This window comes from Ciconia boyciana, chromosome 7 (assembly GCF_034638445.1).
Source record: "Ciconia boyciana chromosome 7, ASM3463844v1, whole genome shotgun sequence".
Taxonomy (NCBI): Eukaryota; Metazoa; Chordata; class Aves; order Ciconiiformes; family Ciconiidae; genus Ciconia; species Ciconia boyciana.
In genome coordinates this window covers 44,892,453-44,909,833 of record NC_132940.1, presented here as the reverse complement: position 1 = coordinate 44,909,833, position 17,381 = coordinate 44,892,453, and the positions used below count along the sequence as shown (strand labels likewise).

Sequence of the window (17,381 nt, the reverse complement as noted above, 5' to 3'; positions counted from 1 at the left end):
CAAGTATGTCATTTATTTCCTTTGAAGCTGCAAAGGTCCCTCAAGTATAATGGGTTTTATGCTATATTTTTATGCATGGCATAGCATTTTCCTTAGGTCTCGGTGCTACATCTGGAAAAAGAAAAGCTAATGAAAAGGCAGGGGTTTAATTATTATTATTATTTGCCAGAAAGCAATAATAGTCTGAAGAGCTCACTGTTAGATGTTTGCCTGCTAACTTCAGTGCAAAATGGGATCTTGCATAAGAAAGCATGCACATTTTCCAGTTCTTCAAGAAAAAAAGAAGAATCCCTGGTTTCATTCTTTGTCTATCTATTTAGTGTATGCAGAGCACCCTGAATACTCTTCTGCTTCTCCCGCTTGTCTTCAATTTTTCCATATTCATCTGAAGTGATTATCTACAAGTAGAAAACAAGAATGTATTAAAGTACAGAAGAGGTACATGTATTTATTATTTTGGGGATAAGATTTAATTAGCATCTGTTTTCAAAAGAACTTACCACTTACAGATGTATTTTCAAAGCAGTCAAACTGTCTTATCTGTGTTAAACTTTGGAAAGTCTAAGTACTTATTTTGGAGACGAAATGGAAATGAGCTCTTTAAAAAAACCTTACATTGGAGGAAAGCAATTGTCTGGTGGCAAACATTAGAGTGATTAATACAATATATAGCCATTAGGTTCTGGCAGCTGGTCATTTAGGGAAAGAGTTTCAGATATGACCACAGGATTTAGAAGCCCACATCCTATTAAAAGTAATTTTGCATTTGACTTCCAAGGTAATTTTGAAAAATCTCCTTCCAAAGGTTTAATTTACAAGAATACGATGAAAAGATAAAAAGCAACAAAACCAGCGTTAGAATTATCACTGTTTCTGTGGTTGACAATCTCAAGAGACAGGTTAAGGAACACAAAGTCTATTGGCATGTGTGTCAGGCCACTGTGAACAGCTGCAGGCTGCTGCTGCCATTGAGAAGGGGTGGGGGAGCACTTCTTCCAAGAGTGGTAGTACTGGCAGCAACTAGAGCAAGGATTGCAGAATTCTAGCATTTTTCCTTCCTGGTTTTCTAACTGCATCCTTAGTGCTTCTCATTCCTCCTTCCATGGCAGATGCAGCTAAATTCTTTATCACTGGGGCAACAAATTTTTGCCTACTCTGTTGAAAGTCTCTAGGGAGCACTGAATTTCATCCTTAGAGGATTCCTTGTCACTTGCCTTGTGGCACAGTTTTGCATGATTTGCCAGGGCTGTAATACAGCAGTTTGGTTGACAAGGTAGCCTTCAGTTTCTGTCATTCATCCAGGATCTTCCACAACCTGAACAAATACTTTAAAATATCCCCTATATTGTTCATTCCCTTACCCAGGGTAGTGCAGTGTAATTCCTTCAAATGACTTTTAAATTAGTATCCAGTTGCCAAAATCATGAATGCCTTTTGCCAGTTTAGATGTTCAAGGGTAACCTGCCTTCTTCCTAGTTGCTGCTCTAGCAGTGCATCTTCCAAGTCTTGTGTCACCTGTCAGTCCTGTGCAGATACGTTAGATACCTTTGGGCACTTCCTGAGGCATTAGGAGCCTATATTGAGTCAATGGTATTGAACTTTTCTTGGGCAAAGATATCATGCCATCTGTAGCAGCCTCTATGATCATGTAACAAGCATATAGTGGTACTTCCATGGTGTTTCACACACTGACAAATGGCTGAAATTGTGGAAGCTGTGATTCAGCTGTAAGCCAACAATCATGCTACTGGGCTAAGAAGAGAGAAGTTCCCTCACTCCTAAAACCATAGAGATTACAGTTTTCTGTTTTGCTTATGAGGGCTGCATACAGACTTGGGAAGTCTGCTTGTAATGCTAAATAACACCCTATGGTTGAATAACCTTTTTTGTGGGACTTGATATTTCAGGGTATCAGTGGCATGGCATCAGCTTTAGTTCAAAGAATGAAATAGTAGCTGCTGTCTAACAGAACTTTCTGTCACCTTTCTCCTCTTCATAGCTTGGTGCCTGGGCTCCTGTGACTTGTCACAGCCATCACAGTTACGTTGCCTCACAGACTCAGTAACTGTTACGCATGAAGAATGACATTGCTCTGACTAAATCCCCTACTTAAAATCAAATGCCATATTTTCTTTTAAACTAAGTCCTTCCAAGCTTTCTGTGTAGTGTAACTGGTAAAGTAAAATAGTCTGATATTATGCAAAAGCAACAGAAGTAGTTATTTTTTAAAGGAAGATTTATAAAACTCTGTCATATAAGTTGTCTCATTTTCATTTGCTATGAAATGCTTTACTTCTGTAAATTATAGCAGATGTTAAGTGAGTTTGTGTTTCTCTGGAATATTAATATGACGGTAGTGCATGCAGAAAGAAAAATTTTCAGAAGAAAAATCAATATAGCATTCCAATGTGTTAGATTTAAAAAAAGAAACTACTGTGCTCAGTGTTTTAAGTGTAGGAAGTGGAGCAGGTGTCATTTGTCATTAAAACTTGCGAAGTGGGTGGGATGTCTGAATGCTGTTTCAAAGTTAAGACTTTTTTACTCTAAATGTGACAAGGGACAAGAGGCCTGGAAAGAGACAGCACTTGGTGCAATTGATAGAGGAAAAGGCTGTGAAATGTGGTTGGAACCAGAGAACAGCACCTACCCTTTTCATGGAAGCTATCTGCATTTTATGCACTACAGCTCCTCAAGACACCTTTTACTGAAAATTTATCAAGGAGAAAGCATGAATTAAGGATGTATTTTTTCAGCAAAGCATGAAAAACTAAAGGTGACGTCAGCAAGAGATTTGGGATGCCTAAAGGGTGTTAAAGTGAATTTATTAAATGTCTTGTCTTTTGACACCTTTTTGAATAACTTCCTACTCCTTTTAACTTTTAACTTTGCAACACGTTTCCTCCTCTTCTAAAACCACAGTAAAGGAGACTCATGTCCAAAGATGTCAAAGAATATTCTTAATTTTCTGTTTGTTTCCTCTCTTTTAATGATTGCCACCTTGTTCTAGCATGAAAGTTCTTGGATCTGACTCTTCATACTCTTACTCTGTGTGTTCAGAGAGATTAGTGCAAAGACAGTCTCAGTCCTGAAGTAGTGTGAATTACAATGGCTTGCCTGGTGTAGTCATGATACAGCATCCATGCTAGAAAAAATGAGAAACATTCTACGTAGGTCAAGCAGTTGCAAACTGAGCTAGAAAGAACAATGTATGGAAAAATCCAGTATAACTATTAGTATCACTTACCTAGATAGGTGGATAGCAATATTCCATTTAAGCAGTCTTCCTCATAAATAGATGGGGTAAAAAACAATTGTGGAGGCAAGAAAGTTAAGGCAACTTTATGAAGTATAGGAAGAATCTACAATACCTTACAGATCTCACTCCATTCTCCTCGACCACTTGCATTGACAGCACGGACTTTAAAAAGATATTCTGTATTTGCATCCAGATTATGTATCTCAAGGTTCTGCTGCTGTATTTTGCTTAGCTGGCCAGCTAGTTGTGTCTGGACAATGTTATCAGGACCAATACCAGCAACTTCATAAAACTCTACCTCAAAGAAATCCACGTCTTCTGTGGGACAAGTCCAGTAAATCTGTGAAGAGACAAAAATCTGTAGTACACAAGTATTCTTTATTTTTGCTCATTTTCATTTTTGCTTTTTTGAAAGGCCCCTGTTTGGCAGATTTTAATTTTGAAATGCCAATGCAGCTGAAATTCCAACTGTAGCATGAAATACATGTGGAAGATATGCAGTTTGTAGTCTTACTTGGAAAATGCTAAGCTTCCTCCTGGGAATTTCATAGTACCCTCTTCTAACACACTAAAAGTAAGGCAGGCTGACAGCAGTCAGCACTTTGCAACATGCACTTGGGATCTCATGCAACTGGCATCCTGATCTTGTTAGCATCTATGAAATGTATAATGAGGAAAATTACATGGATATGATGTAATCACATTGAAGGCCAAGACCAGGATCGAATTATTTGATCTGAGTTACAGATATTTAAATACAAACATGGTACATCTATTTCTTTCTTCATTGGACCTTTCTATGTAACATATTTATATCACATCTATAATAATATAACAACCCTACTGACTACAGTAGGAATGTGTTATGATTCAGCTTATGCTTCAGTTTATCTCGAAAGGCGAGTTTGAAATGCATTGTCTCCTACAAATAAAGTATTTGAACTGATATTGTAGTCTTATTTACTCAAACTCTTATGGGTTCAGGCTCTATAACAGCCTGAAAATATAATGGTCTCTTGTATATATTTAGAATTTATTGATGTCTTACTTTGGCAGACCTTGGGTAAACAAAAGTCTGGTATATAACAACAGGTCCTGGGACTGGTACTGATTCCTTGTCTATAGGTTCTGGACTTGAAAAGTTAACAATCTGATATTTTCTTTCTTTTCTTGGAGTTTCACAAGCTGTATCCCGGTATGCACACACTTCATTACACTGTGTCGGATGATGGGGAGGTGTAGAGCTTGGTCTTCTGACAGTGTCTTTAGACAGCACACCTAAATCAAACAAAGAATTTAAAGATGGGCTTCGAAACAACGTTGCTTGCTTGGATTCGTGAGTACTTGAAATGTGCCTTGGAACCATTATCTCTGGGTTAAAAGAATAGGGATATTTTTCTGCTTTACTTTCTGACTGCTTTATTCTGCTAAGGGATGGGACAAGTCCCTGTAAAACAGAGAAAAGTTCATCAAAGTTGAGTTGAAGTTTTCTTAATGGGTCTTCTCGTAGACATGGACTAGGTTGGAAAATGGAAGGAACGGCATTTTCTATTTCTTTCACTAAGCAGTGTGCAGATTGCAAAAATACAACTTGGCTTTCCTCCTTAAGAGCCTCTTTAGAGTATTGAATAAGGCCATCCATATATGATAGCTGACTGGATGTATAGTTTATGTATTCTGAAATTTCTTTCTGTTTTTTAAGTTCAATGTTTTCAAGCAACTCCATCATCTCCTTTTCTTGTTCATGAAGAACCATACGTAATTTTAAGAATCCATTTCTGATCTCCTTCCTTTTGGTGTCCTTACAGGTCTTGAAGTTATTTTTTAACAGGATAACTTCCATTAGATCATTATCAACTCCTTGGCGTACTGGAAAAAAAAAAAAATCAGGTCAGTAGTTCCAAATTCATATTACAATGTAGTGGTTACAAGAGGCAGAATGACAGATTTTAGCTTAAAAAAATTTCAGGTTTGGTAGAAAGTGGGACAAGAATAAGGATTCTGGTATTTTTCTCTCATGTCTGCTGCTGGTAAGCCCTGAGGGAAGTTGTTTGGGTTAAAATGTTCACATTTGGGTGTATAAAATCTGGCACTTAATTGCTACTTTATTATTATCTCCTCAGTTACTCAAATTTATCTCCCCCAAAATGGGCTTGATAATTTTTACTTCATTACATGGGAAATCCTGAAGCTTAATTTATCGTAGCTCTGTGTTATCTTTGAAAATTCACTATGCCAGTATGAAGTTAAAATAATGGCAGCAAATGTGCCTGTATAGACCACATTATGTCTGTGGCTGATGGTACATTCCTCTGATGGCCATTATGTGAAGGTGTGATTAACTCTTCTGACACTAAAAATTGTGAACTGTGAAGGAACAGAATCAAAAATACTAAAGGCTGATACTAAATTCCAGTGGCATTCAGCTAACATCAGAAAACAATGTCACATTACAAAATCATGCACAAATATCCTACATCACTTATTTTCTCAAACTTAAGACTGTTTCAAAATTGAGAATTTAATGCTTCCAGCTGTTTCTCATTGTGCATGGTTCACTTTTACCTTTCTGAATGTTATTTTCCATGCAACTTCATTATGTCTCCAGCATTTGTGAAGTTATATGCAAAGATCAAAATTAAAACAAATTCATAAAATCCTAGTCTGTGTTCAGCCCCTTAGTTGCTATGGATCAAGTCTTAGTTAAAGGAGTGACATTGCTGTGTTACCTCAGAAAAACATGACCGCTTTGCCTCTTAGTCAGCATGGGCATAAGCATAAAACTGACTGAAGAGGGACAATTCATAACTTGCCTGCAGGGGAAGAAACAGTTCCTCTTCAAGCATATATTTCTCATTAAAAAAATATTCACCATTTTATTCTGCAGATGTAATTGGTGTTTATTCCATGCTGGGTCCTGCATGAACCCAGTATGGAATAAACCCAGTATGAAATGAAGGTTCCCCTCCCTAGATGCACATTTCTGTTCCCATCCCACATACAGATCCTTCATTCTCTAATAGTTGAGTCTGGCTTACAATGCCACAATTATGGGCTTGTTCCTTTTGTGTTTCTACAGGGGGAACACACCACCTTTCTGAGTCTTGTGCTGTGCAGAGAATTAATACAGCTTGTCAACCATATGTTCAAGTTTCTTTCCCAAGGAGGCATGGGGAAGCGTGAGAAGCAGCAGAAATACAAACCTTTTCTAAATTTTGCAATTGTATCAAAGAGAGAAGCAGCCTCTCTTGAACATGCGACTGCCAAGGGAATAGTCTCATGATCATTGTGCAGTGAATTCTTGCAGAACCCACAGATCAGTTCGTGGTCATCTAGACAGTATTCAGAGAGGTTTGAGTTGCTGTGCAGTAAGCAACGCCACTGGTCATGATCTTCTTGATGTGCTTTGGTGAAAATGTGGTCTTGAGCACCATTCGCACTATGATTCAAATGCAGACATTCGTTACAATAATTAATTCCACATGTTCTACATCTTTTGGCTGCCACTCTTCTCCTCTCCCTGCAAGTTTCACAGTAGACTGGTCTTTCACTATGGTCGAATCTCCACCTCAGAAAGCCATGTCTGCGCATGTATTTCTTGGCTAGTTTTGCTCTGAGGTAATTCTTCCTCAGCTGAATTTTATTTGTGTAGGAGAGGCAATGTGCTTTGCTACACACTGGGCATACGATGATATAAAAGTCTTCAGTTACTTCAGCTTTGGTCTTGCTTTTACTTATACACTTCTCACAAATGCAGTGATTGCATGGCAGCATAAATGGTTGGAGAAACAATTGCTTACACAGTGGACAGGCAAGCTGGTCACGGAAAGCGTGGCTGGAGACATTCCTTTCTGGTGTAGAGACAGATGCATTATTCCTAGTTCTAAATCTTGACATGACATCTTTTGATCTAAATAAAATTGGAAAAGAAAAAAAAACCACCTCAAGAACTCAAACAAAAATGTGTGAATATTAGGGTACCATCTAAGACAAAAAAATATAATATAAACAGTTCTGCTTTGCATACGAACCATACTTTTATTCTGACTAGATATTTTATTTAAACAATTGGGTTATCACTATCAAGAATCCATTTTTTTTCTGTTCATTTACATAATTATTTCACTATACGTTGAACACTTTCCAACAACAACAATAAACAGAGATCTTGGTCATTGTAGGTCTGTATGAATTTGTTGAGTTATTGCTGGTGGCCAAACAAAAAGAAGAATACAGTTTGGTTTAGTACAAAATGAAATGTATTTTGTCTCCTTTTCTTGTTTGATTATTTTTCAAAATTGAAACAACAAATAACTAGAGTGAAGAAAAGCATTTTGTGCAATTCAAGTTAAATCTTTTATTTAGTTTCAGGGGGCATTAAATACCTCTTTTACAACAACTTTGGTAATATTCTTAGAATATTTTCTCTTTAATGAAAACTTAAGACCATAAATGTAAAAATGTTTTTCTTTTGCATTTTCAAGATGGAATATTTCCTCAAGAAAGTAGCACATCTAAGTGTTTCACTATTCATGAAACAGTATTGAAGACATTTCTGCTTAACATAACACACATTTACATATGATCATCCTAATTTTTAGTCATTTAAGAAATCACTCACCTCTGAATTATTTCTGATTTCTAGAATGAATTAACTTTATTCTTATTGTTAGTAGCAGCCTTATTATAACTGATTCTTTATATTAATTGCAAAGACTTTCAAATGGGGATTATTTTTTTTTTTACTATTACTATTTTATTTTAGAAGAGGACTGATTTTCAGGATGTGCTAATCCCTGTTCTTTTCAAACCTTGATAGTCCTAACCTGCCTCTTAGTCTGTGGACATTATCCTTTTAAAAATACAATATTAATTTTATAATGTCTCCTTGAATATTTTTCATAGCCTTGACATGAACATCATTATTCAAGATCGACACCTGGTTCTAGGCCTCTATGATCTGGCGCTCTGCTGTGCTTCTCTTTAGTATCCATGTTGTTATTGCTTTCCTTCCCACCTTCCCAAATGTTCAACCATGCTATCTGCTTTGTCCGTCACTCTAAACAACAGTAAAAAACCCTAATAAACTAAAGAGAATAGAATCTTCTGTTTCTATGAGGATTCCTTCTGGTCTTCAAAGTTTACCTAGGTAGGAATTAACCATTCATTTCCAGAGGTCCTGTCAATCCCTCTCAGACTGGTACTGTTCTAGTCTGGAGTTCTTCTGATAACTTCAATTCTGCTCTCCCCTTCTCCCTACCCTCTTGTACCTTTTTGTGAGTGCTTTTTGGTATAGCATTTCTAAAGTTAATAATCAGCCCCTTCTCTTCTGGTCTCCAGTTTTATCTTCTGCCTTCTTTCCATTCTCTGTGTGGCATTTCTTGAGTCTTTATAATTATTTGTCTCCTTTTTGTCTTATTCTCAATATAACTGCTTCCTTCCACTTCCAGTTAACAGCAGTTTTACTGCTCTTTGTTTTAGCCTAGATTTTTCTGTATCCTTGCCTGCAGCCCCCTTGCTACAAATACATTCCTGTTTTCCTCCTTGTTTTAAGGTTCTCTGTATGTCTTCGTTCTTGTCACTACATAGGTTTTTACACTGTGAGAATGTATAAGCATATATTAGCCATTCATGGATTTTATCTGGAAATCAGGTGGCCCTAATTACAAGTGCAGTGATATTCTGCAGTAGTCTTTGCCCCAGTCAGAGTAATAAGCATAAGATTTCACTGATATCAAGATAAAACTACTTTTTCTGTTTCTCAGAAGAATGATATCCTGTGGTTATTCAAAATAGCTCCAACATGCCAACAGATCGTATGTTTCTAAATGCAACACATCCATTAAGACATAATGTAAATTAGAAAAACAAAACCCCAAGAAATTTTAAGAGCCCTTAACTCCACTTACTGAACAGTTCCTGGTGTTCTTGAGTGATGTGGTTCATCGACAGAGCTTCTGCAGCACTTGCTTTCATAATACTGACATGCTGAATTCTCTCCACCGAAGCAGCAGCATTTGCAGTCTGGGTCATTTGAACAAGAGCAGCAGCACCACCAGCAATTTGCGTGTTCTGCACATGAGCAGTGGCAGCACTGGCAAGGTTTGTCTTCTTCGTACGGACATGGGAAACAGCTGCAGTTCTGCTCACTGGTAAACAAGAAGCGCCAACACAAGCAGCATTCTTCCTTTCTGCTGTGGCAAGTCAGGTAACAGCAGTTTGAGCAGCATGGCCAGATCGAACAGGGATGCCCATTTTCATCCATCCCTCTGTCAGATACTTGGAAGAAAGTTCATTGATCCTTTCAGCTTCTCTGCACACTACAGCAACTGAGATCCAAAAAGGCACGAGCTCTGACCGTTGGGTCAACCTCTCTGCTGTGGCAATGCGCTTCATTCTAATCGGAAAGTGATGTCACAGTGAGATATTCAAATGAGGACACAGGCAGAATTTTATGCACAGGTACCTGATATAGTGATTACATCATCTATACATCACGACACCTATAATTGTTCTTCCTGAACTCCTTGAAAGCATTTACCTCACTCTTCATTAATTGTATGGGGAGTTTATACACTTGGATTAGATACCCTAAGGCCACTATCTTTTTAGGACCACACACTTCATAGGCATTTTGTCAGCTCAGCTGGGTGCTGTAAGCAAACCACCTGAATCAGGCCGTAACCAGTGATAGTGAGAGGCCTCTGTAAGGCTTTAAGCATAACTAGCACACGTGGAAGAACCTTACAATTGAGATGCATCTTGAAGCATATCCTTGTAATTGTCAAATATTTTAAGCCCTTGTCTGCCACAGTTTGTGCTCTTGAACAATATATGGCATTCATTCCCCCAAAGCCTGAAGAAAAGAACTAGACTTGGATCATAGGTTCGGTGCTGTTGCTCATTTGCTGTGGACCTGCTTCTTTTCCCACTGAGTCCAAGTGTGTTTCTTGCCCTTCCTTAAGCTGGCCACTCTCCTATAAATGCAATATCAGACATACTATTTCTGTTATTCTTTAGTTGCTTTGCATGAGGTACCTTTTTCTTTTATTTAGTTGATTTATTCCAAGATTTATATAGAATTTTTTACCTATTTGTAGATATGATAATTTTAAATAAAGTTGAAATTTGCATAAAGAATACATGAGCTTCTCAATATTGCCTGCTTACTATAGCGCTTATATGTAAGCAGTTGGACTCAATGATCTTAAAAGGTCTTTTCCAACCTAAATGATCCTTTGATTCTAAGATTCTAAAAAAAGAAATCTACCCTCTACTAAGAGTTATCTGCGACTGACATCTGAAATGGCTTATTCTCTTACTTGAAACTGTAAAGGACAGTGATATCTATATGGTACATATTCAAGAATACTGACTTTTAGTGCTGGCTTCTTTTCTGTAGGTAACTAAATTTTTCCAAAAGTTAGCAATTCAACTTGAGTTAATGGGTTAATGTATAAGTGGGAGTTACTAAGACAGGTCTTGACATAGGCTCAAAGGAACTGTTATAATAAACTATTTGCTCAAAGTCTGTTCCACCTAGAGAAATTTTAGTTCACTGATCCAGAGCCCTACAGACCATAATGGCTGTGTCATTATGTGTAACCATTTACATGATGGGCTGTAATAGGTTCTTTGGAATGCTTATAGCCTATTGTGTCAATTGGATTTTCATGCATAAGTACTAGATCTGTGTGCTGAACGGCTTTCCATAGTATAACCTGGACTTTTAATGGATGTTATTTATTTCATTTGTCTTTCCAGTTTAATCAATGGTAATGCTTTTTTATTGTGCATATTTAATTTTGGGATATTGAAAGGCTTTTTAATTCAATCATTAGAAAAAATGCACCTTGTGATGCTTGTCTGCTTTTCTCTTGCAAAACATTCATGAATACATGGGGGGGGGGCGTTGAGGAAGCAAAGTTGGGGGACTAAGGAAAGAAACAAAAAGTATGTCTTGTGTGCCACGTGCTGATTACTGGACACTCTTTTCCATTTTGACATAACACAGGTTAATAGCAACTTGTGCATATATCATCCTCAGCCACACATTTCTTTTTCTTGGATTCTCTGTGAATTGTGTTTGTTCCAATGAGTCTTGGACAACTTTGTCTTCTGCCCCATATAATTCCCATAACTTATTTCCTGCTATCTTTAGTGCTACAGTTTTTGCTTTAGCAAAACTTCTTTCATGGACAGCCTCATTCCTGTGCTGCTCGCAGTATAGGTGGCCCTCTCTGTAACTCCCTGTAGGCATACGGCCAATTCTAAGATGGTCTCATTTTCATTAACATGTTTATTCTCCAGCAGATATTGAAAGATCAGATCAGACTGGCTGCCAGAGAAACTGAATTAGATGCAATAGCTGCAACCAAACTGACAGACTTTTAACAGTGTTTGCAAACATGTTCCCCCATGCCTTTGTTGTGGTTTGATCTGATTGTCATTTTAATCATAGTTCTTGCGATAGCCAGGCTGTGTTGTGGTTGACTTCACCTACAAATAAACTTGACCCTGCAAGGTGTTGAGGAAAAAAAAACCCATGTGAGAGAGAAAGAAAAGCACAGTGTGGTGGGAACACAGGTTCAGTTGAAATTATTTCAAACTAGTTAGGTGTACTTCCATTAGCTATCAAAGAACTCAGTATAACATTTTCTACTTGGCGATTTATCCTGTTTTGCAAGATAAGCTAAGATGGTTGTCTTTTTCTTCTTTCTTTCCCCTTTTGCTCTACCTCCAGGTATCTCACTGATATTTCTAACACAAATTTGAGATTGCACAATGATAAGTAATATGCAGAAAGAAGTTTGAAGAAAGACCATATGCTATCAGTGGCTTAACCCTTGACTAGTGTATGTGGTAACATTACATAAATCACGGATTTATTATTTGTAAAAGTGCTTTTTCTTTCCTTATTTACACAGGCCATGATGGCATGCTCAAATTAGAGAGACAGAAACTAATGAAAATAATTCACAATTTTTCTCTGTATTCTGTACTGCTAACACAGCAAAGTAATACGTAACTCCATTCTTCTTTTCTATGTCTGCTAATGCTGTTTTGATGGCTTCTACTGAAAAAAGGCAGAGCTGGTATACAAATCTCCACAATTGCTTTCCACCTCTTCTGAGTAGAAAGTTTGAGATGGCTTAGGTGCCGTGGAGGCACACTGGAGACAGCAGCCAGACCAGAGCTGGGGTGGCGGTTTGCTATTAAGATTAGCAGCTGGTAAAGCAAAAGAGCAACAAACACATAGTAAAATTAAGGCTTCTTCATTGCTCTAAAGCTGTATAAGAAGTATGTCACACTAAGCTCCATATGCCTGCACCCATGGATAAAGAAATGGAGGACAAATAATAATAAATGTTCTTTTACGACTTTTTCCTTATAGATACAAGAGAGTATAATCTGATTTATTTATGTAGTCACTCTCTTGACTAGGTAATGCTAATGTACATTTTATAGTCATTCAAACTCTCTTTTACTTCCGAAGTATTTCTGTACTGTACACTGTGGCAATGTACTGTACAGTGGCAAACACTGTACGCTACAAAAACTACAACTGTTATGATTGACTGGGAATGAAAAATATTATATTTGGGGGGTATATTCTTTGAGCCAGAGGGAAAACTAATAGCAGGCAATGCCAAAGGAAATGACTCACTAATGACTTTTTGTGTGTTTCTTCATTAAAAAACTTAACTGAGATCATATAGTAACACAATTAGCACCAGAAATATATAGCTAAGAACTGTCTAGCATTAAAAAAAAAAAAAAAAGAAAAGAAAAAGCTGTATCACACTTAAATAAACCTAATATTTTCAAAGTACCAGGGCCTCATAAAATTCACCCAAGGAATATAGAGAAATATCTGAAATATTCACAGTGGTTTTAGGAGTTCTTTTTTGAGAACACATGAAAGATGTTGGAAAAAGTACTAGACTAGATGAAATTTAAGATTACACAATTTAGAAGAAAATCTAAGAAATCTCATTTTGGATGAGACACATTTCCCACAGAACAAGGGCTTTCTAGTGCTTGCGTGCCAGAAAAATCATGGCTTTTCATGCCCTTTTGCACAGATCTCAAAGGTATTAAGTGAATCACTACAGCATGCTTCAGAGGACCTATTTGTCATAGATATTAAGAATCTACAATGGCATACTGTTACTATGGGTCTGCATGCATGGTCTTTCACAACCTATTTGTTATTCCTGCTATGTGAAGCCTTGTTGTCTTATTTATTACTGTCACAATGCGAGAACTGTCATTCCTTGGAACAAATAAAAGTTTGGGCATTTTACAGAATGATTTGAAATACTAGGCATGTATTATCTGTCTCTGGCTGATTCTGCTCCAGCCCTCGTGTGCTTTGTCCTCATCCTGGTGGCTGCACGCGTTTCCTCTGCCTGACATGGTTTTGTTGCTGGTTTGGCTCATGCTCGGTTCCCCTTGCACCCCCTGTCTGGGTGCTTTTTCCTTAGGCTCTGACTTTTTGAGCTTGCTTGTTCCCAGAATAAGGGCGTTCATCTCCTTAACTCAAATGTTTTAGCTTGAGCACTTCAGCTAAAGCAGCGTTAATCAGAACAAATGTAGCAGCTGCAAACCAACACATTTAAAATTTAAGGCCATGCTACATTAAAAGGTGCTGGACTGCGTGTTAAACAACTGTCTGTGGTTACAAACCAGCCAAACTTCTTTGAGCTTGTTTAAAAACAATAAAAATCCTTTTCTACTATAAAATTGTAAATTAATAATACCAAGCTTGTTAAAACCAAATCTTTGTCCTGGTCTGTTGTGATTAGGCGAGTTGGTGATGAGGTACTTGCCCTCCTTAAGGCTGCTCTGTTGGTGTATCTGCTTTCCTGACCATAGTACCTAGCTTCAGCCTCACTTTTTAGTCTATTTTTCATTCTTGTGTTGGTTCTCTGCTGGGCATCCTGACTCCTCTCCTGATTAGCCTGGCTCTAAGCAGTAACTAGCTTATTAGGAGGTCCAGCTGAGCAGTGAAATATGTGTTAATAACTTGGCTCTGCTTAAAAGGAAAAAAAAAATGAAAAAAAATTTCACTCTATCACTTACACTGCCTAGGGGAAGAGGGGAAAATACAAATGAAGTGGGCAGAGGTGAGAAAAGGCTTTATGGATTTAGGCAGTGGATAGCATAGGGAATGAAAGCTGTGGTAAGCAGAAGTTCCTTGCAATCAGGGAAGGAGTGAAGTTTCTCCTTCTCACCAGCTAAGAAGGATTATAATATATATATAAAAATAAAATAAGTGCTTTTTAGAAGAACTTGTGAAGATGAAAAAAAGGGCTCCTGGCAAGGAAAACAACAAGTGTAAACACTTCATCTTTAACTGAAATCTGAAAACAGTGCTTGCTGCTTATATACACCCCTGCAGAGAGGATGGGGAATATGCCTGCCTACATGCACTGCAGAGGTGAAAAAACTTATTGAGCAAAGTTGTTTGCTATGTGTCTAAGCTTGCACTTGAATTAGTGCTGGAACTATTGTGTCATGGACTGTTAACTTTCAGTTATACTTTCAGGTTTGCAACCCTTTGCTTTTTACTCTTCTTTATGCCCCCATGCTTGCTGTATGCCTACCTCTTGTGGTGGGTTGACCCTGGCTGAATGCCAGATGCCCACCAAGCCACTACCACTCCCTTCCTCAGCTGGAGAGGAGGAGAGAAAATACAATGAAAGGCTTGTGGGTCAAGATAAGGACAGGGAGAGATCACTCAGCAGTTAGTGTCACAGGCAAAACAGACTCAATTTGGGAAAATTAATTTAATTTTATTACCAATCAAATCAGAAGAGGGTAATGAGAATTAAAACCAAATCTTAAAACACCTTCCCCTCACCCCTCCCTTCTTTCTGGGCTCAACTTAACTCCCAATTTTCTCTACCTCCTCCACCCCAAGCAGCGCAGGAGGACAGGGAATGGGGGTTGCGGTCAGTTCATCACATGTTGTTTCTGCTGCTCCTTCCTCCTCAGGGGAAGGACTCCTCACGCTCTTCCCCTGATCCAGCATGGGCTGCCTCCCATGGGAGACAGTCCTCCATCAACTTCTCCAACCTGGGTCCTTCCCATGGGCTGCAGTTCTTCACAAACTGCTCCAGCGTGGGTCCTTTCCACAGGGCGCGGTCCTTCAGGAACAGACTGCTCCAGTGTGGGTCCCCCACAGGGTCACAATTTCTGCCAGCAACCTGCTCCAGTGTGGGCTCCTCTCTCCGTGGGTCCACAGGTCCTGCCAGGAGCCTGCTCCAGCACGGGCCCTCCATGGGGTCACAGCCTCCTTTAGGTGCATCCACCTGCCCTGGTGAGGGGTCCTCCATGGGCTGCAGGTGATATCTGCTCCACCGTGGGCCTCCATGGGCTGAAGGGGATAGCCTGCCTCACCGTGGTCTTCACCGCAGGCTGCAGGGGAATCTCTGCTCTGGTGCCTGGAGCACCTCCTCCCCCTCCTTCTTCACTGACCTTGGTGTCTGCGGAGTTGCTTCTCTCACATATTCTCACTCCTCTCTCCAGCTGCAATTGCACAGTTTTTTTCCCCTTCTTAAACGCGTTATCCCAGAGGCGCTACCACCATCGTTGATGGGCTCGGACTTGGCCAGTAGCAGGTCTGTCTTGGAGCTGGCTGGCATTGGCTCTATCAGACATGGGGAAAGCTTCTAGCAGCTTCTCACAGAAGCCACCCCAGTAGCCCCCTGATACCAAAACCTTGCCACAAAAACTAAATACACCTCTTCTATGAGAATATCAGAGAAAAGTTTGTGTAATTGCATGAGGCTCATCCCTACCAGTTTTCTCATCAGTAGTAAGGTTAAGGACGCACAAGTCTGATGAATAGTGTTTCTCACTGGAAATCCCACTTTTTATAGCGTAACAGACTGTTCCTTATGCTGTTTCTTCTGTTCCCTATTTAAGTTTTGGATATTTCTCTGTCTGGTGTTTTGGAAATGTATAGGACTCTCTTTACATATCCTGTGTCCTACTTTACATAACACAACAGGAGAGAATAAAGTTTTCTATTGTTGACGGTTTTTCATTCAATTATTTAACAGAGTGAATGCTCCTGCCTAAATGCTTAGATTGCTATACCAACTATTTAAAATATTTTTTCCGTATTTTCGTTATTGTAGTACGGTAGGGGACCTAAATGCATCAGTGCTGTTGTAAGTGAAAAATGATGCAGCATTTACAATCATTGGGCTTATAGTTAGAGGTGATTATAATGGAATTAACTTAACTTGCTGTTTCGTTGTTGGCTGCAGAAAATAACTGTGTAATTACTAGCTAGTGTGCTCCATGTCTGTCTCAATACCTGATCCATAGACATCGTGGACTTTTCAGTTTGGTGGTGGTTGCTGTTGATTCTTGGGGATTTTAGCCTATACCTCCTTCAAATAGAAGGATAATATCATCCATGCTGTAGCAAGATAGTTTAGCATCAAGAAATAAAAACTTCCACCTGTTGGCACATTGTAGGGACTATTTTATCAGAGCAAAATGGTACTTCAAGACATAGCAATGCTCACCAGGTTCATAGGCTGGGATCTAAAAGCTGAACTTACATCCCTTGGAAAATACTCAGAAGTATATATCAAAAAATTGAGCATGTTTTCTGAAAGACTTTTTACTAATGTCCCCACATTACTTGGTGTAAATCAATGTAGTACACTTTCCATTTAAGAAACTTTATAGAACAAATTCTCTTTTCTTCAAATTAATTTATAAGAATTTGCCAAAAGGCTTGCATGGTGAACTTCAGTGTATGCTATATCTACAAGCAGTCCACTTGCAGCAGGCACTACTTGTGGGAATACATAATGAGTCACATAAGTCATAGCTTTTTTCCCTCCCTCTCTTCTCTGTCTGAATAATAAAACTTTCCAAGTAGGAAAATGAATCTGCAATTTTCTAAATAAATGAAAGTGATCAGTAGCATACAGTCTGGCTTACACAGGAGTCTGTTCTGATACAAAACGAGGTATTTCTAAAACAGCAGGTAAACCACAAATGCTCTACTGAATGATAATAACAGTGTGTAAAAGAAATTTGTGTTTGGCTCTGCATTTGGTTCTTGCATTTGAAGACCCATTATGGCAGTTTTCCTGAT

The 17,381-nt window shown here is 38.6% G+C and overlaps 1 protein-coding gene across 1 annotated transcript; it reads right to left on the bottom strand.

Moving 5' to 3' along the window:
* Positions 1–308: 308 nt before the first annotated feature.
* TRIM42 (tripartite motif containing 42) lies at positions 309–9,521 on the bottom strand. Its single transcript, XM_072868490.1, has 5 exons — positions 9,166–9,521; positions 6,460–7,166; positions 4,305–5,125; positions 3,369–3,596; positions 309–398 (listed from the first exon to the last, which is right to left on the bottom strand). Exons 1-5 carry the CDS (start codon positions 9,519–9,521, stop codon positions 309–311), a joined length of 2,202 nt encoding a protein of 733 aa, XP_072724591.1.
* Positions 9,522–17,381: the final 7,860 nt, after the last annotated feature.